The sequence below is a fragment of the Lasioglossum baleicum genome, chromosome 9 (assembly GCF_051020765.1).
Source record: "Lasioglossum baleicum chromosome 9, iyLasBale1, whole genome shotgun sequence".
NCBI classification, from domain to species: Eukaryota; Metazoa; Arthropoda; class Insecta; order Hymenoptera; family Halictidae; genus Lasioglossum; species Lasioglossum baleicum.
The window spans coordinates 5188438-5208738 of NC_134937.1; the positions used below are offsets into that span (position 1 = coordinate 5188438).

Below are 20301 nucleotides of genomic sequence, written 5' to 3' on the forward strand. Positions count from 1 at the left end.
ATCCTTATACCACCGACTAGGATACAGGGATAAGGATAGATCTATCATCCAATGTAATATTTTTGTGGCCCATTGTTTGGGCCACAAATAAATAAATAAGTCTATTTCTGTCCTGAATAGTTGCTTCGCGGCCTGGATCGCTTTATTTCCATGCAAATAGGCGAAATGATGGGGTGATTTAGACGAAAGGTAATGAGGTTACGTGACCCCACAAAAGTTTGCCGCAAAGATACATTGAGTCTATTCTTATTCCTTCTACCTAACAGTGGTGAGCGTGGTGAGATATTATAAGATGAGATATCGCATGCGCGGCGACTATAGCCTCAGTAAAGTAAACTTCTCGATAAAATGGGGTACCTTGAACGTAGGTCCATGCCTTGAACACCCCGTAAAATATCGATACTTTCGCGCCAATATAACTGCCCCAGGGCTCCACTACCTCGTCATCATAAATAAACTTAGACAAACGCAATTTATTGTACCCAATGTATTCTATTTATCTACAAATTTCAAGTTTCTTGATTGTATTACAGTAAAAATAAGATATTATGGTCATTCGCGTTTTTCATTTACAAGATTGTTATCTTGATTTTGTAGTTCTTTTTTACCATCAACAATTAAGTTAATTATAATAACCACATTTTGACCAAAAATCACATAAAAGTTATTTTTCCAGACATATAAAAGGAATACACGACAGTCGCGTTGTATGGTTGATGTTAAAATAAACTTTATTTAAAAGTAAAATTTATATACATCTAAATTAAAATTGAACATAGGATATTATTAACACTAAACGTACGGCGAGCTATATAAAAGTAACAGGCACGTATATATGGTTGTCTTATAAAAATGACAAGATTTAATTTATTTAGACTTTGCGCGGTTCTTATTATGTGATATGTGCTCTTATAAAGATATTTGAAAGCATCTTCATAGTGAAATAATAAAATCTAGAACTGGTCATTTGACCGGTCGTGGTACTTTAACTTCAAAGTTTTAATATAATAAACCTATATACTGTAACAGCATTTCTTGATCGACGCGTTTTATAAAAGTCGTATACTAAAATCGGACATTTCATATGCAACAATATGCAACAACCTAATAGGTACGTTACTGTTTTGGACGCGCATGCGCGTGGAATCTTGCACAATATCTCGGCTGGCGACACTGCAGTCGGCATTGCGGCATTGAGTACCTAGTCGGTGATCGGAGCAGATTGGAGCAGATCAAAGCACCTCAGGAATCACCCCTGTCTCAAAATTTCTGAGATACCCTGTATATTTTGTGATATTAGATGGTGTAAGAAGGATAGGTGGTTCAATCAGGTTCAAGGGACGGCCTCAGGCTGTGACAATTACGTCTTAGTATTGCGATACGACACTAGGCTGACTCGTACTAATAAATTGTACACTCGCTATGTAAGTACCAGCAAGAAAGTGATGTTCTTTTCGTTGTTTATAACTCCTATGATTACTTTTAACCCGTTGCCTTATCATTTTCTCCACAGTTACAGTGATTAAAACGTCTTTGTTCAGAAAAATGTCGTAGAAGAGAAAAGGAAAATTTATATTTCTTGTATGCTACATTTATTTCAACGCTGCTACGAAGCCAGGAACAGTCAGACCAGGTCAGTATTATGTATATCGTTAATTTCTTCGGTTTTTGTATGTTATAACAAATTTTAATGGTATGCCATCATGTCGGTATTTCGGTTTGTACGAAAATGATGCAGGTACAATTCTGATACTGTGAACATAAATGAGATAAAAATCAAGATGGACGCAGTTACTACAATATAGTACGGAGATATTGGCCATGTTTTGTCACGCATGCGCTTCCAAAATAGTAACGTATCTACATATTGTGAGGAAAAGGTAGTGGGGCAGTGATATACATAGACGGGAAAGTGCCAGTGCAGTAGTGAGATATTGAGTAAGATTTCTCGCGCATGCGCGTCCAAGACATTAACGTATCTATATCATGATGACGAGATAGCGGAGTCCTGAGACAGTTATATTGGCGGAAAAGTATCGATATTTTACGGGGGTGTTCAAGGAACCAATTTTATCGATAATTTTACTTTACTTTATCGAGAATTTTGCTTTACTGAGGCTAAAATTGCCGTGCATCAGTGCAGTGGTGAAATATTTTGCAAGATTTCTCGCGCATGTGTGTTCAAAACAGTAAAGTATCTAGATGACGAGGTAGCAAAATCCGGGGACACTTTTTCTCTACAAAACGTAGTTCAAGTTAGTAGGAAAAATATTTAGATCAATTTTGTCACTTGTAATTATTGTTATTATGTATATTGCAGTATCATAGCACAATAGAATTTATTTTTATGTATGTGCACAGAGCGAATTCAGAGAATATTTCGATACAAATACTAATAATAAAAAACTAATAGAAAGATTGCAGCGATTAGTGCAAGCGGTAATATCTAATCGCGGTGGACACGTCGACAAAAATTTAATCTTCTCATAATTAATCTTAGTCTAATATTGGTAAGTTTCCACGTAGGTAGTTTTTAAAATTTAATTCGTTAGATATTCCATAAGAAAGTAATAAAGATCGATTTTAGTCACTATTTTAGATGCTTTATGTGTTACTATTACACATTTCGCAAATGTCCGGATACTTTTGAGCGGTAGTGTATATTGGTGGGAAAGTACACCATTTTATAAAGAATTTCACTTTACTGAGGCTAAACGTGCCGCGCATGCGCGAGACATCTTGCAGAATATCTCTCCATTGGAAAGTATCGATATTGGCGGGACAAGCGACACGACACGCCACGAGACGAGTATTCTACAAGTTTTTCGTAAGTTATTGTTAATATTTTATTACACAATGGCATCTAATATTGGGGTAGGAGCTTTGAAGAGGCGCAGAGTTCGCTATTTTCAAAATTCTTGGTTAGATGAAGATATTTTCAAAGTGTGGTTATCTCCTTCGCCGTTACAAAATAAAGCGTATTGTGTTGTATGCAATAAAACTGTCACATGTTGCAAAGTAGCATTAATTAATCATTCGCAAACAGTCAGACATATAGACAAAATGGCTACATTTGATAGCAAACCCATCATTGCTAATAATGATGAGAATAATACAACTTTATCCCACAAAGATAAAGTGAAACGTGCAGAAATTAAATTATCAGCGTTTTTCGCTGAACACAACATAGCTTTTTCTACAGTAGATCATTTAGTTCCTTTGATTCAGGACATTTGCAAAGAACCCGAAGTAGTGCAAAATCTTTCACTTGCCCGACATAAATGTGCCAAAATTGTTAAAAACGTAATTGCGAAGCGTGAAGTCGAGCAAATTGTTGAACATTTAAAAACCTGTAAATTTTCAATTTTATTGGACGAAACCACAGATATTTCCGACTCAAAAGTAATGTGCGTATTAGTAAAATTCGTATCGCCAGTCAATAAAAAAGTAACTACTCAGTTACTAGACCTATTACCTTTACATACTGCTGATTCGTCCCCGAGTAGTATGTTTCAAATTTTTAAAAATTTTTTAATTAAAACAGAAATTCCTCTAAAGAACATTGTTGGAATTGCATGCGACAATGTACCTGTCAACAATTATTTCGAAACACATTTAAAAGTAGAAGTACCGGAATTAATAACATTCAAATGTCTTTGTCACACTTCCGATCTTATAGCTAGCAGATCTTGTGAAAAATTGCCTTCCAGTTGCGAAAATTTAATCAAGGGAATTGCCACTTATATTTCGGGCAGTGTTAAGTCTTGCACGATTTTGGTCGAGTTCCAAGATTTTTTCGAGGCACAGCAGCATAAAATCGCAAAATTATCAAACGCCAGTTTGCTTTGCTTACACAAGTGTATCATTAAATTGGTCGAAAATTGGGATGAGTTTATAAGTTTTTTCGCAGCAGCAGTAGCTGAAGATAAATTGAAAGCTGCCGATACAATTTTAGACTATTTGAACGATACGTCCGTTAAAGCGTATATATATTTCTTAAAGTATGCACTGAATTTTTTCGATAGTTTTAATATTCTATTTCAGTCGCGTAAGATTTTGATTCATAAACTGTTTGAGAACAGCCGGCAGCTGATTCGTCAATTCGGGCAAAATTTTATCACACATGAAGCTTTGAAAAACGTCACCAATTTAGATTTAAGTGACTCGAGTATTATCTTAGAAATAAAAAACGTGTATGTGGGGCCGGAATGTGAATGCTTGTTAGAAACATTAGAGTTTGAACGTGCCCAACAAATTCGGTCAAAATGTTTAGCTTTTTACATTACTGCTGTTCGCGACATGCTTTCACGTCTGTCCTTACAAGATACATTTTTCCAAGACCTAATCTTTTTGGATCCGAAAGTAGCATTGTACAATGAAGGCAGACTTAGGATTAGAGACTTATCCAATATCGCGAAACGGGTGAAAGTTGAGAATGTTACACAATTAGCTTTTGAATGGCGGACTCTACCATCATATTTTGATGAAGAACAGAAAACAGATTTAGCATCATTAGAAATAGACGAAATGTGGTGTAACATATTAAAATTTACCAATTTCGATGGGGAAGAGGTTTTTCAAACTTTAAAATCATTAGTTGAGATAGTGCTTTCTCTTCCCCATTCAAACAATGAGGCGAAACGCATCTTTTCCATCGTAACAGACGTAAAAACTAAAATAAGAAACAGTTTATCTGATGATACAGTGTCTTCTATTTCTGTAGTTAAGTCCAGTTTTAAATCTAAAAATATTTCTTGTACCAAGTTCGAAGTAGATTCGCGGCATCTCGAGCTACACAATGCGCAAAATTTGTATAAAGAAAATACATGTGATAGTAACTAGCCGAATGCGTAACGTTTTATTTATTTTGTTTTTATTATTCCAGAAGAGACAGCCAAATGTGCAATGTTTTGTTTTGTTTTATGTATTTTTAAATATCAGAGTATTCAGTAATTATAAGTTTATGTAAGTCAGGGAATTCCAACATGTAGCTCGCGAACTATACGCGGCTGCTTCTCCGCTTAGGTACTTCCTCACGCTTAGTTAGACTTCATCGTTATCGTAGTAGAACTTCGTCATCTTCGTCCCTGCTCCCGTGCCGTAATGCCGCCCTGCTAACTCTACGGCTGTACGTAGTACATCGTATGTTTGACTAATGGTGGGAACCTTGTGCGGTTTTCGGAGAGGAACAAGTTGGAACTCCCTGATGTAAGTTATTGGACATGTTAAATTGTGTTCTGCGATCACTTGGCGCCGCGAACACTCCCCTTGGTATCTCGACGGTTTCGTGGCAACTAGACAACTCTAATGTGGTGGATAGATGTTGTGGATATAGATGTAAATAGGATCTGTTTAATGTTAAACTATTTCGTTGTAATCCTTTGTGAGTACACGCGACATTTACTTCCTCTTGGCGAATAATTAAATCCGAGCGGTGTCGTCTCCCCTGCAAGAAACAAGTGCTTGCGATTAGAATCTCCTCAGCGAGAACAAGGACATACTCTACTTATACCTTTATACGTTTACTGACTCCCCTAAAAGATAAGGGTCGGTGAAACAAAGTATTAACGTAAGTTTTGTATTAGTTGTAGACTATTGTATATAATACGGGTTGAAAAATTTGATCAATTGTATACGTTTTTTTAAATGGTATAATGTGTAATCTTTATTCTGGGAATACTGATAAGGTTTTGGCAGTTTTCCTTATCCCAGCAACAAATGTTGGTATTCCTCAACTGCATCTGCCCCAAATATTAAATATAAAATAAAAATATAAAATATTTCGTTAAACTTCTCTCCTTGCGTCACCAGAAATTTTTGCCCTTTTCCTATGTGCTCCAGTAGATTAGGGCGAGAAAATGTCAAAAGTCCAAGTTTCGATTGACACCATCTTGTACACCCTTGTGACACCCTTTACTTGTCTTTTCCCGCTACCATTTTGTCCTAACTTCAACCAAAACAAATAGAAATAGAAGGCGAAGGTATTACTCTCCGCCCTCTCTCCACACTAACCCCAACCAATTCTGAACGATCCTGTATACATATGTATATTCGTTATTAACAAAGTAACTTTTACACGTAGATATAAAATAATATGTAAGTACAGGGTGCGCCGTCTGTAGGTACCATATGTTAAACGCTAAAACAATTGTTATTCGTAAACATTCCGGAGAATATTCTAGCGTATTTGACAGCTCATTTCATACCATTATTCACCATGAATAACTTAACACCAGCACAATGACTCTCCTCAGAAGATTGTTCCCGAATCGCTTAATCTCGAAAAATGGCGATTACAATTGGCCTCCACGTTCGCCGGATTTGACGCCTCCAGACTGCTCCAGACTTTTTTCTGTGGGGATATTTAAAGTCAAAAGTTTATGTTGGCGCGCCGCGGTCCCTCCAGGAGCTGAAAGATGCAATCCGTAAGGAAATAACGGAAATAATGCCCGAAACGTTGCAAAAAGTTATGGGAAATGCCCAAAAACGAGCATTTCTTTGCGTCGTTCATAAAGGTGATTACTTGCCCGACGTTGTATTTAAAAAATGAATTTTTTGTATTGGTATAAACCAAAGTAAATAAATATCGCAAACCGAACTCGATTTAATTACGTTTTCACTATTTTATAAGCATTTAACATATGGTACCTACAAATGGCGCACCCTGTATATCCCGCAGAGACTGATCATCTCACATTGATCAGTATTACTAAGTAATTAATAGTTAAGTTCTAAGTAAATACCTAATACCTGCTAATACTATTGCATACTTTACTACGGGCACATCATTATAAGCAGAATTCATGGTAATAAGTACAAATAGTGTTTTGTGAATATCTCAGAAACTAATATGTTATATGTACAGGAAAAAGGTGTGTTCAGAATCATGCATCCGACAACATATTTAAAGATCATCGAAATCCAAGATGGCGTCAGCTTTCTGTATAATGATCCTTTATTTACTATTTGTTTATCATTTACTCTGAACGCTAAATTTTATATTTTCTCGTGTGTATTTAACACGTGTGGTGGAAGGACGGATAATTTGCATTCTTCATCGATCTCTAAACAATAAATCTTATCCTTCGTCGCTTGTTCCCAAGTGACCGTTATATCGTCATTGAGGGTAGGAGTTGGATTCCTGCATTACAAATATTAAACAAATGAGTGTTGGATACCCTTCTGAATCATTTAGAGCAGTGCTTCTCAAACCTTTTTTACTCGCGGCGCACTTTACTGCAAATGACAAAGTGCGGCGCACGTATTATACAGGATGAATCACGAATCGTGATCAGTAGAGATTACTCTGTTATTAGCAGTCCGATCGAAAATGGTTTTATCAGGTATAGCATGGTTTCAAGAGAGCTTTCACGTGATTATAACAAATTTTTCGTCAACTCTCTTTTTAATGATTTTTCAAGGTCACCTTCAATTTTTTTGGAAATACACCTATAATCTTTTTACGCCTATTTGTTAGAGGATTTCAAGGCGAATTCGAAAACGTATCATAACATTTAAAAAATTGCAAAAAAATTACAGAAAAGATTGCAAAAAATTGCTTTTTAGTTGTTTTCTTTACAAAAAAATTTGACAGAATTACTGTAGTCTGTAGCTAATTATTTTAATGATTTATATTGAGAATATTATTTCATTTTTCACTCATTTTTGATATAATTTTAACTATTTCGCGGCGCACGGTTTGGGAAGCACTGATTTAGAGACTCATAAATGACTTACCCGGTTTTAGCAAAGTTTACCCACATTGTGGTAAAACGTTCCATTACAGATCGGTCTTTTGTTCCTCTCGCAGGTACCACGTCTTGTTCACACTTACAAGAAAGTAAGTTGAACAAATACGCCAATTCGTCGCAATGGGAAACTCCTGAAACGTTTTTGATTATCTATAGATTCTCTATAATAATTAATCACTTCAGACGAATATATTTGGATGATATAAACAGATGATTAAATTATTAGAGCCACAATTCGAAAAATATTAGGTTGTCTGAAAACTTTCTTTCGGAATGTGTTCTTTTAAATGTTGCTAAATAAATACAAACAATGCGATAATCTTTATGTTAATGTTTTGGTACTTTCTAACATAAATTTGCATTATGTGCATGAATCGAAAACCAACTTTTGGGACAACATAATATTTATTTAGCAATATTAAAGGAACACATTCCGAAAGAAACTTTTGGGACAACCTAATGTTAATCTAATGTTATGAGTAAGAAACTTTTATTTTTATATGTATAGGAATAAATAAGTTAAACGATCATCTTTTAAAATCATTCAACGAGTTTGGACAATACAATAAGCAACTGCAGTATATTAAGTAATTCTTTTACGTAAAAGACCTTATGAAGAAGATTGACAGATAATTAAAATACAATTATTTTTATATTTCAATTTAATTTCAAAATTCTTTACTTAAGCGGAATAGTAGAATGAAAATAAAACAATCAAGTTTGCAAACACACTTACCGGAAATGTATCGATTTATCAAGAGATCTGTGGGTGCCTTTTGATTACCAACGTATCCAAACTTATAAAAGTACGTAGGCTCTGATGACCTCTTCACTCGATCCTCCAAAAACAGCTTAATAGGAATTACAAAATACACGTCAGCCATGAAGTTTAACACTTCCCGTATGTTATCTTGGCCGACTGGTAGCTCTTTAAAATAACGATATTTGACAGTCTCCATTAATTCTTTTATTTCTTCAGATCCTAGTTTTTTTGCCGATGCTAAAATCTCCACATACTTTTCAAAATACTCGTTCCAAATGTCGATGTTCTTCTTAATGTTCTCTGTAGTAAAAAAGAAAATTATAAAGAACAATTTTCTTCATTCGAAGAATAAATAATTGCTTTCCTTACAAAACTGTAGCTACAAATACACTCCTGAAAAGAATTAAGGGATCAAGGGATTAAGGGATCTGCGAACCCGAAAAATTGTTACTGGTTTACATAATCATAACTCCGGCCAAAATTGCTGTATCGATATCGTTAAACAATGGTTTGAAAGCGTGAAACCTCTAGTTTCGGATGCTCTGTTTCAAATTGTTGCTATGTTGGTTTTTAACGAAGTTATAGCGAGATGAAGACAACATTGACGGTTAACAAAAATTTTGTGCAACTTTGGAACATCACACGGGGAGAAACAAATTTTTTTGATAAATCGCGTTAATATCGTTTGGAAGGGCTATCTTTCCGGTGTAAAATGTGTGGTTGTTGATTATTGTGCGATTTTTTTTATTCGAGTTATTCAACATTGAAGTAAATGTTGGCTTTTTAACTTTAACTGGCTCCAGAAAGCGAAACAATTATCGTAGAATCTTGTGCAAAAAAGCAATTACGGAGTGAAAAACTGAACGATTGCTCAAATTAATCAATAATTGTTGCGCAAAATGCTTGTTCGTGAATAGGCCCCTTGAATCATACTAAACAATTACAAAAAAAGTAGTCTATACACATTTACGATGACTCAAAACTTGCTTGACTTTTTTCAATTACGAAAAATATTAGTACAGTTCTTTCAAAAAGCTATAGTACCAAAGCAAATCGCGTTAATGTTCTTTTACATTCATTGCATTTTTATAAAAATTACCTTTGAAAAACACAATAAATTCATCTGACACGTGTCCTACTATCATTGGCAGTTTAACATCATTTGAAAGTAGTTTTTCTATCGGGTCAGGGAAAACTGGATTTTCGGATGCTGTATCTATGCAAAGGCCACACTCGAGCTCGTACATGCATGCCTCCTATAAAAGGACAAGAAACACATGATATGCAGCATTTGACAGTATAATAATACGGAATCGTGCGTGTTAATGGAAAAAATTTGTACATGAGTCGTAAGAATGGAAGTCTGAGCCTTGATGATGTCCGCAGCAGGTAATTTTCTCAAACGCTGTAGTATTTCCTCGGGATCAGTGGAGTTTATGCCAAGGATTGATGCCAGTCTAAAGCTTTTTTTACTAGTTGTAAAACTCCAAGGACATGTTACTGTTCCACTTTGTAAAATCAGTTTGTGGAAAAGCCCTAAAACAAGGAATGAGACCAGATAATTAGATTGCACTAATAATAATACTACAGTGTTGGGCAATAAATAAATTTATTCAAATAAATAATTATTTAAATAAAAATTTAAATAACAAGTTATTTTTGTTATCTGGATATTCAAATCAAAAAGCAAAAATAATTATTTATTATTTGAGCAAGTCTAAATGAATTATTTAAAATAATAAAGTTAATTGTTATTTACAAATACAATTTCAATTATTATTTGTATTGACAAATAATAAATTGAATTGTACTTTTTATAGGCAGTTATGAAAAGGTTGCTATAGCAGACAAAAAACGCACACGTGTTCATTATACATATGTATATACAATATAAAAGAAATAAGAGAAGACCAAAAACTATTTATTTGATTTCCACCTCAATCCAAATAATAAATAATCTTTTATTTGCAAATAAGAAATAATAAATAGATCACTTTTGGAATTATTTAAATTACTTTTTTTTTAATGAAAAGTTTAGTTATTATTTGCAATTAAAATCACACGTTTATTTATTATTTAATTATTTATTATTTAAAATAAAATTTGCCCAACACTGACTACAAATAACAAAGCAAAGGGTTAATGAGATTCGATCAAAAGAAAAAGTCATAGTGATTTGTTGAACTTACAGTATTTGTGCGGTTTTAAAAGAAGATAAACTACCTTTTGACAATGGTGATATGGCCATAGCGTGAGCTAAAACTGCCCCTGCACTGCTCCCGAATACCGTAATATTATTTGGGTCTCCACCAAAATTTTCAATATTCTGTATCACCCATTTCAAAGCTAAAATCAAATCTTTCAAGCCCATATTGCCAGACGCGTCCTTGTGCTCCAGGTTTAAGAAACCTTTGACAAATCAGTAAATATTTCTACATCTCAATTTAGGAGATTACTAATATTATTTATCTCATTTAATAAATAAATTCCTGGATCACATACAATTACAACATAATAATTTTCGATTTTATGCTAGCCGGAAGTAAATCAATAAAAATCGTGTGCGTGGAGACCACGCGCGACAGAAGTGAAACTTGTTGCTTATTGGGTGTAGATAAAGACAAATTATTAGTACGCGTATTATTAGTGCAACGGTTCTTTCGTGATGAATGCGAAATTGTCATAAAAAAATAACGTCTTAAACGAAAAATTCTGTCGCTGCAGCATTTTATTCTTTGTCATATATGTATACCAAAATGTTTGCTATCATTCTAAGATCGTCGGTTATCCAAAAGGAGTTGCACTGCCACGCGATAGACCCCGGTGTTCGAATCCCGTCGGGTTTTTTCTCCGTTAAACATTTTCGTCACACTCGACTTCCGTAACGCTAGAAGATTGTAACGCCCTCGGCAAAGAAGTTTCACTTTAAAAAATATAGAAAAGAGGTGTGCATATTGTGCATGTAACGAAGGTATTACACTATAGAGACTATGGAGACTTTCTAAATTGAGATCCAAAAAGCGAGCTAATAAAAACGTGGTAAAATGAAAATTAAACCCACCGAAAGTGCCCAATCTATAATTCGGTGAAACTACAACAACATTTTTCGGTATTATATAATCGGGCCCCCAAGTTACAGAAGTTCCGGCCCCTGCAGTAAAGCCACCGCTATGGATCCAGAACATTACTGGTTTGGGTACGGTAAGGGAACTAGTATAAACGTTCAAGTATAGACAATCCTCATCGCCCAATATACTATAAGGCGGGGACTCTAGTCTTTGCGGAGATACGTTTACCGCGCGTTCGGTGGTATCCTTTATACCCTTCCATCTCTCAGGTGGTTTTGGATCCTAAGAACAAAAATATTAGTGCAATACAGTAGTGGACAAAAGTTTAAGGACGCTCTACAAAAGACGATAACTATTTTAATATTGTACTATACGATTTAACCTTTTCTGCGAAGCTAGAGCAATTAGTTTACTACAGAATGTGAAACTTTCAGAAATTGCAATTGATCGGACTAATTATGGATATGTAATCGATGTAATTAATTCGATACCAATATATGTAATGATACAACAATTTTTAATGGTGACACTGAGCCACCACTCGAGTGCTAAGGTATAAGAGCTAATTACTGCTGTTTACAAATAATCATTAACACGTTCCGTGCCACGTGTACCACCGGTGGTACACGTTAAACTTGATCTTCAGGCCATAAAAAAGGGCTTGGCACGGAACGTCTTAATATGGTATATAATTATATTTTGAAAGTGTTTTTTGCAAATTGTAATACGTCAAAAGGTTTTATGCACTAGTTCCATGAAATTAACAAAGCACAAAGTGATTGATATAAAGATTCAACAATGCATCTTGACAAAGGTAACTTAATATCCTCCTGTTTGTTCGAAAATAACGTATTGAGAAGAGAAGAAAAAGTAAGAAACACGACAAAGCGCTTATTACATTGCGTAAGTGTTCAGTTATGCATCTTCGATTCAACTTCCATAGATCTTCATTTTTCATAACTGATGTTTTTCAATAAAGCATCTAAATTATATTATCTACTTAAAAGCTTCACGGTAAAATTAAAATTAAGAATTTTCTTACAACATTAGATATGAAACAAATTCACTGGACTCGTTGTAGTTACTTTAATAAATAAATACTTTATGTAAAATAAAAATATTTTACCTGATTTGCAACAAACTGGAGTGATATAGGAATTTATTTTCCTTCTTGATATGTTTAATAGGTTGAAAATACTATAACAGTATTTTTAAATTCTTCTAATGTTTCTACTGTTTTAAATCACACCTACTTATAGTTGCTATAAATGCATAAAATCCGCTGTCTACATATTATCAAAATTAAAAAAAATAGAAGTTTGAGGCATCGACTGTTTTAAAATTTAGGAAATTAAAGAGATATACTAGGAAATACATTTATGTAATTTATTTCACATTCTATAAAATATTTGACTAATAAATGAGTATCTATGGCAGAGTGAACAGATTGAAACTGTACGAGGTGTTTTTTAAATCACGGTACATTCAGCTAGAGGTGATTCCACGTGAAAAAATAAGTAAGAAAAAAATGTATGGCTTCGTTTTCAAGAAAATCATATGCACGTATTTGTTAGGTTCACGTGGGTTAGTACTTCCAGTAAATAGAACTGACAAGTAATCTACAGACACGTCAGCCCCGACTCGTATATTTTATAATCTGAACCAAAATAAAGTTTAAATCTTCATTATCAAATTATGGTTTTCTAAACATTTTTTCCGCCTTCTAGCACGGTACAAAAAATAAGAAAAAAGCAATAATTGGTCAACTAGAACTTATGACTCAGAGTCACCACTAAAAATTGCTGTACCATTATTCAAAATATTGTTCACGTTATTAAATAATTTGGTACGTAATCAATTACTAAACATTTCAGTATTGTACGAGATATTATATCAATTTCATATCCATGAAATGAAAAAATAATATAAAGTGTGAGTTTCGTAACGTGACGATCTCGAATAACTCGTAAGTTACTTGATTTACAAAAAAATGTTCAAACAAATGTTGCATGGTTCCCAGGGAGACATGCAGTGCTGCAATCTGAGTTTCGTTACTTCGATTTTTTATCAAGATATGAACCTTAAGTTTTTTAAATAGAATGCCCAATATTTTTGATCGAATTCGGATGAAGCACAAAATTCTGCGTAAGAAAGTATTGATGATAAAGTATATCATAAATCTAATAATTAACTTATGCAAAGGGTTAATTTATGAACCGATAGACTATACCTATAAACGCAGCTAGGCCAAAGAACAAGGCTCGCATAATTGATATAACAGTATTACGAAAGTTTAACATTGGTTGGGGTGTGTGGATCCCCACGTGACCGGCCTAAGGTTAAAGAAAATGCAGAACAAAAAATTTTTTGAAAATTAGGAACCAAAATATAACTGCTTAAGGAGGTAGACTCGTTTCCAGAATTGCAAGGGTGCGGGATGCGCGTTCTCATTTCTCGATAATGCAAAAATGGGCTCTTTCAGTAGGAAAAAGCGTTAGATAAAAGATGCTAGGCCGCAAACGCCTTTAAAATCCTATTTTTACGTTTACGAGGCGTAATTTGCATTATTCGATAGCCTGTAGCTGCCATGCGGTATATGTGCAGCTTGATGCTTCCGGATACAGTAAAACTTTCATTATCCGTGCTAATTAGTGGGACACGATTGTTCGGATAATACGACAATTACATAGTTTCAGTGCTGAACTTAATCCTTATTGAAGTATGCAGTAAATCGTGTAGCGTATGGATTGGTTCAACGCAAACTAATTCTTTGTGGAAAGCATTCAGACGATACCGAATTTGAACATCAGAGTTTCGGATAATCGAATAATCGAATTTTATCTAGCGCTTCTGACTGCTAAAAAAAAATCATCTTTCCATTATCGAGAAATGCAAAGGCGCATCCCGCACCCTTGTAATCCTGGAAAAACGAGTCTGCCCCCTTTAGTGGCTCGTGTAGCTTGTAACAGATGCAGAAAATGTTTATGTTAGATGAAGATCCGCAATCTACGTATAATAAATCATTTACCTTAAACCTAAGTTCTCCAATAGGAGGTGCTGCGAATGGTATTCCTCGAAACGCAATGTAAGGGAGTCCTAGAACACCTTTGATGTACATGCCCCGCAATTTTCCCTGTTTCACGCTTATCACCGGCTTCATCATGATTAATCAATGTCCAGTCAACTTTCAACGATCCACTGAACTATATGTTGCATGAACTTCGCGTGAGATTAGTTCCATTCGTAACCATATTTAAGTTTCACAGTAAAAATGGAAGCTTTTATATATACGAGCTGACTGAGTACCACAAAAGATGCACCAGTTGCACGACTTGTTGTAGATGAATCTGATTCCGCAATTGTATCGGTTATATTTCCTGGAGCCTTATTTATAGGTTTCTTGCAAGGATGGTAGGAGTTACCATCGAGATAGCGCATGAGTTGTGGGCAGGAATGTCACATGCAGGGCGAACATGGCCGCTTACGTATAACGTGGCGTACTTACAATTAGTAGGCAGTAATAGAGGGGAGAAATAATGGTATATTTGTTTGTGGCGAGATGTTGACCATTGTCGCGACGCGACAGTCGGTATGTTATTGCATCATTTTCGCGTTTGGAAGATTAAAAGATCCTCACCCAAACGCGAGAGAAAATATTGAACATGAACATTTATTTAGACTGTTACAAAAGTGTCCATGGTAGCCTATTTTCTTATTTAAGAAAAAAATCGTGTGCGTGGAGTCCACGCGCAACAGAAGCGAAACTTCTTGCTTATCGGGTGTAGATAGAGAGCGAAGGTTCTTTCGTGATGAATGCGAAATTGTCATAAATAAAATTATTCGTATGCATTTTATTATTAGTGCAACGGTTCTTTCGTGATGAATGCGAAATTGTCATAAAAAAATAACGTCCTAAACGAAAAATTCTGACGCTGCAGCATTTTATTCTTTGCGATATAGTATACCAATATGTGTTCACTATATCATTCTAATAAGATCGTCGGTTGCCTAAGCGGTTAAGGAGTTGGACTACGGGGTTCGAATCCCGTCGAAAGTTTTTTCTCCGTAAAAAATTTTCGTCACACTCGACTTCCGTAACGCTAGAAAATTGTAGCCCTCTCAGCACAAAGAAGTTTCACTTCAAAAACCTTAGCACTAATCCGCAATGATGTCTCTCATTAACGACGTCAGAAAATAAATACTATGCATATGTATGTACTAGGCATGGTGCGCAAAAGTTGCATTAGTTTATATAAATCTATGTAACGTTACATAAACCAAATAGTTGTGCCTTTTTACATCTATTTTGTGGATAACATTACTTTCTCTGTTTATTTAATTCAGTTTGTCAGAATCTGGTCTTTCTTACTGTTGCACTTTCAACTGTGGTTTTTCTGTATCCGAGGTGCTTCATTTTCCAGACATCTTAAAAATGCCTCTCCCATAATTAGCAACGTTTGATTGTTCTTGGCGAACTTCTTCAGGCCATCTTCCATTATGTTTAAAAATTTCATCTTCTCTTCTATAAAACTATGTTCAGCTTCGTGTGGTACTCCTGCCTCTTGTGATTGTCCCGTTTCATGCGATGGATCTGCCTCTTGTGATGTTCCTGCCTCGTGTGATGATTCATTTTCTCCTTCTTCTATTTTAATTTCCATGTTCATCTCCTCCTCCTCATCGCGTATATCATTTTCTACATCTCCTGTACGAATTTTTTCCTCTCCATCCAAATGCCATAATATTTCCATAAAGTCATCGGGGCTGTTCTTCTCGCCAGTAATGCTACGCGTCATAGCATTCATCTGCGAATGTGTCGACGTGCTTAACAGATTCTCCTCTTCCTCTCCGGAATGCATAGACAAGCACTTGTTCCACCCATTTTTAATGTTAGCGGCTGTGATATCGTTCCACGATTCATTTAGTAAATATATACAATCTTTGATATTATATTTATCATAAAATTCTGCAAGTCCTTTCTCCAACTGTAAAATACGACGCATAATTCTCTGCCTGTAATTGGTTTTCAATTTTTCAACAATGCCTTGATCCATTGGTCGAATAAGCGAAGTAGTATTCGCTGGCAAATAAACAATTTCAAAATGATCATCCTCTTGTGATATATTGGTCCTTTTGTGACTGGAACAGTCATCTACAAGCAACAGTACTTTCCCTACTATCCCATTGGCCAATTGATACCGCCGTACACTTGGTTTAAATTCTTCCTCGTACCACTCATTAAAAATTTGCAAGTTTATGCATGCTTGCGGCTCAGATTTGTAAACAACAGGCAGTGATTCGCAATTTGTTAGTACTCGTGGACTCTTAAATTTATGAATGAAAAGTGGCGGGAGCTTGTGTGTTCCATCTGCATTGGCACACAGTCCAATGGATACTCTGTTCTTTTTCTTTTTTATCCCCGTCAATATTCCTTCTTTCTCTGATATTAAAGTCTTCGAAGGCACAGTCTTCCATAATAGACCCATCTCGTACATATTATAGATGTTGCACAAATTAAGCTTCTCTTCTTCGATGCGTTTTGTGAAAGCATCTACAAACGCTTTCGCACCATCATCGTCTGTGCTTCCTTTTTCTCCGCGAACCCCGTCTAGACGGATTCTATATCGGTTCTTAAAATTCCTTAACCATCCTCCGCTTGCAGTGAACGATGTAGACGCGAATTGACCGCTAAGTTCCATGGCCTTCTCTTGTAATAATACGTCAGTCAATGGATTGCCCATTACTTGCTGCTCCAGAAACCATGTGTACAGACGACTTTCTAACTCTTCATACGGAGATGTTCTTCGATTTTTATGCCGTAATGTTCGTCCTCCTCGGCTTCCGAAACTTGATAAAAGTGTACACTCTCGTTGAGCACGGTATATCACGCTTGTTGAAACTCCATACTTGCGACATAACACTTTCGTGGGCACTCCTTTCTCCGATTGTTCGACAATTGCCATTTTCTCCTGCACCGAGAGGAAAACTCTTTTCTTATCATGCTTTTTCTCCATGATTTAAGAAAACACTGCACTTTTAGTTTATTCAGTAGCAGTTTAATGTTCCGCGTGAAATAGTTATTGTTTATCTGTAATAACAAGAATAATAATACTAACCGTAAACAATAGCAATAATAACAGCAACAACCGAACCGCGAACAATACTTGAAAATCGAGAAATCGATCTTGAACGACAATTCCAGATCGAAGAGCGAGATCTGACTACATCGCTGTGGATTTTGCGTGCACGAGCCGACGACGATGCGTAAAAAACCTAAATGAGGTCCCACGGCTAGTGATGGGCATTCAATACTCTGTCTTACCAGTTTTCAAACAAATCAATCACTACAAGATTTCAATTCAATTCGATGCTTATTCGATGTCAGAAATTCTTGAAACTCTTGAAAGTTTTGATCAGGACTCCAAATTTGCAAGATTTTCAGACTTTCGAATTTGTCGATGTGATACCCCCTCTCCGACTTGAATGTCCTTGAAATTTGTGGTCAAGGTCACCATTCTGAACAACATTTCCCATTAACCCCTTGCCGTACCATTTTCTTTACAGTTAAAGCGATTAAAACGTCTTTAGACACAAAAATGTCGTAGAAGGGAGAAGAAAATGTACATTTTTTGTACGGCTACATTGATTATAATGCTTAAATATTGATTACAAACGAGTCAAATTTTATTCCATCTAAAATGAAACGCGCAACATTCATATTTGTTAGACTTCGTTAAAAACCTTCATCACGAGTCTGGCTTCACGATCCTTCGAATAATTTTCTGCCAGAGCGACGAAGGCTTCGGTCGCTTAACCGGCAATCGCTCACGGGCAACCTAACGGACAGCCAGGTATGTATATTGGTTTAGTTTAGTCTTTCTTTAATCGGAAGAACGCCACGAAGTAGCTAGCGTCACTTCCGCGGAAGAATTATGAAAAAAAACAAGGTCTGCAATTCACTTGTTAGTGGTTTCAAACCGATACACCTGCCTGGCCGTTAGGTTGCCCGGCCGTGTTTATTGTACTACTATTGTGTTCAGGGCCTCAGGCCTCGGTACGTGTTCATTCGAGCCTCGAGCAGGTCAAAATTATTCGAAAGTTATCGAAGTCTTCGTATCTCTATCTCTATCTCTTCTCCACAGGGTGTCCCATTCAACTGGAACAGGCTGTACCCCCTAAACGGTCGGGAATAGAGGAAAATGTTATAAGAAAAAGTTGAATGGCATCAGACGGTGCATAACACGCAACTAATTTTATGCCCTTTTGTGCATCGGTGCATCAGAAAAATGCAACTGCACTTTTTAAAAAAATGGAAACCTACATTTTTGATTGCACCAATCGATGCAGTTTGTTGTGCTCTACGTAAAAGTTCAAAGTTCACTGAATTATTTCGGTCTCGGCAAGTCTTCTGGAGTACCTACGTTACGTTCCATTATAAATCAGAGAACTTTTAGCCTCGATAACTTCTTAACGAATAAGTTTAGGGCATAAGTATGTTAGTACTTTTATGTAGAGCACAACAAACTGCGTCGATTGGTGCAGTCAAAAATGTAGGTTTCTATTTTAAAAAAAAGTGCAGTTGCATCTTTCTGATGCACCGATGCACAAAAGTGCATAAAATTAGTTGCGTAGTATGCACCGTCTGATGCCATTCAACTTTTTCTTATAACATTTTCCTCTATTCCCGACCGTTTAGGAGGTACAGCCTGTTCCAGTTGCGTGGGACACCCTGTGTATTTATATTATTAGTTATAAATGAATTTAATTGTAAGCAGTAATAGTTGGAAATATTTGTATGATAAAATAATGGCGTGCAAGCATGATAGTATCATGAGTCTGTGTAGTTAAGTATAGTTTCTACAGTTATTATTTTATTATATTTCTCTTCTTTTTTAGCTTTTAATACTAGTAAATACTTCGAAAACCAACGTTAATAAATATTACATTCTAAATTAAAATGAATAGACTTGCAATTATTCGATATTGCCGCGAACTAAGAATATTAAATCCAGCTGATTTAAATTTCCCGCGTGCCTATACAACCAGGGACAGTCGAACGATCGACATCAAAGATACCGCCCGGAGTGTCGCCTCTTGTACATATCTCTACTCTTTGCCACGGACGCGCACGTATAAGCAAAATTCAACGAAATAGTACCTGCAGTTTATCGCGAATATCTCTGGAACTCTAAAACCGAGGAACGGTGACATATACAGGAAAATGTTGTTCAGAATGTTAAGTTTTACACATACTTAAACTGTATCCAAATCGGTGAGGTATAACCTTTTATGCACAATTACCGTAGACAAAAACACTCTATATCCCAACTAACTGCCAAATGTTGGCCAACCATAGATGCTACATACTAAGGTAATCTCATATCGACATGCTTGTTAAACTCCAGAGACTAATACTTCTTGAAAGTTATAAGTCACGAGGGCCAATACCAAATTCCATCCCTTAACACTAAACCTACCACCAACGGTCAAAATGACCGGTTCCAGATTTTTTATTTTACGATTATTGTAATAACAAAAATGATTTCATAAAGAATGGTTGTATAGATATCTTTAGTAGAGCACGTATTACAATAGGGGCCGCACAAAGTCTAAATAAAATCAATCATGTCATTTTTATAAGGGAACATGTACCTTTAAGGCTCGGTAGGTTTAGTGTTAACCCACGTGGCGACGTAGTGGTGAAACAGACATCAGCCAGTCC

The 20301-nt window shown here is 35.7% G+C and overlaps 2 protein-coding genes across 16 annotated transcripts in view; one reads left to right on the plus strand and one right to left on the minus strand.

Moving 5' to 3' along the window:
- The first annotated feature begins 1137 nt into the window (after positions 1–1137).
- Positions 1138–20301, plus strand: part of LOC143212094 (uncharacterized) — a 59267-nt gene continuing 40103 nt past the window's right edge. For 8 of the 15 annotated variants that reach the window (XR_013009614.1, XR_013009610.1, XR_013009612.1 and 5 more), the window contains exons 1-3: positions 1147–1424; positions 1514–1633; positions 1739–19851. The gene's annotated coding sequence lies outside the window, so the exon portion shown is untranslated. Of the gene's footprint in view, positions 1425–1513; positions 1634–1738; positions 19852–20301 lie in introns of all 15 variants that reach the window. The other 7 variants (XR_013009613.1, XR_013009615.1, XR_013009624.1 and 4 more) reach the window with 7 other exon arrangements.
- On the minus strand, positions 6997–14747 carry LOC143212097 (juvenile hormone esterase-like). The gene is made up of 8 exons (XM_076430460.1): positions 14611–14747; positions 11576–11864; positions 10738–10923; positions 9857–10050; positions 9614–9770; positions 8488–8814; positions 7738–7882; positions 6997–7141 (listed from the first exon to the last, which is right to left on the minus strand). The coding sequence occupies exons 1-8, from the start codon at positions 14743–14745 to the stop codon at positions 6997–6999; spliced, it is 1578 nt and encodes a 525-aa protein (XP_076286575.1). The 5' UTR covers positions 14746–14747.

Bases quoted from the DNA above. Each gene is read 5' to 3' on its own strand.
- LOC143212097 (XM_076430460.1), bottom strand. From the start codon at position 14,745: ATGATGAAGCCGGTGATAAGCGTGAAACAGGGAAAATTGCGGGGCATG. The intron at 10,924-11,575 runs GTGGGTTTAATT...GATTTGTCAAAG, and splicing joins TTATAGATTGGGCACTTTCG to GTTTCTTAAACCTGGAGCAC. The intron at 7,883-8,487 runs GTAAGTGTGTTT...AAAACGTTTCAG, and splicing joins GATAAATCGATACATTTCCG to GAGTTTCCCATTGCGACGAA.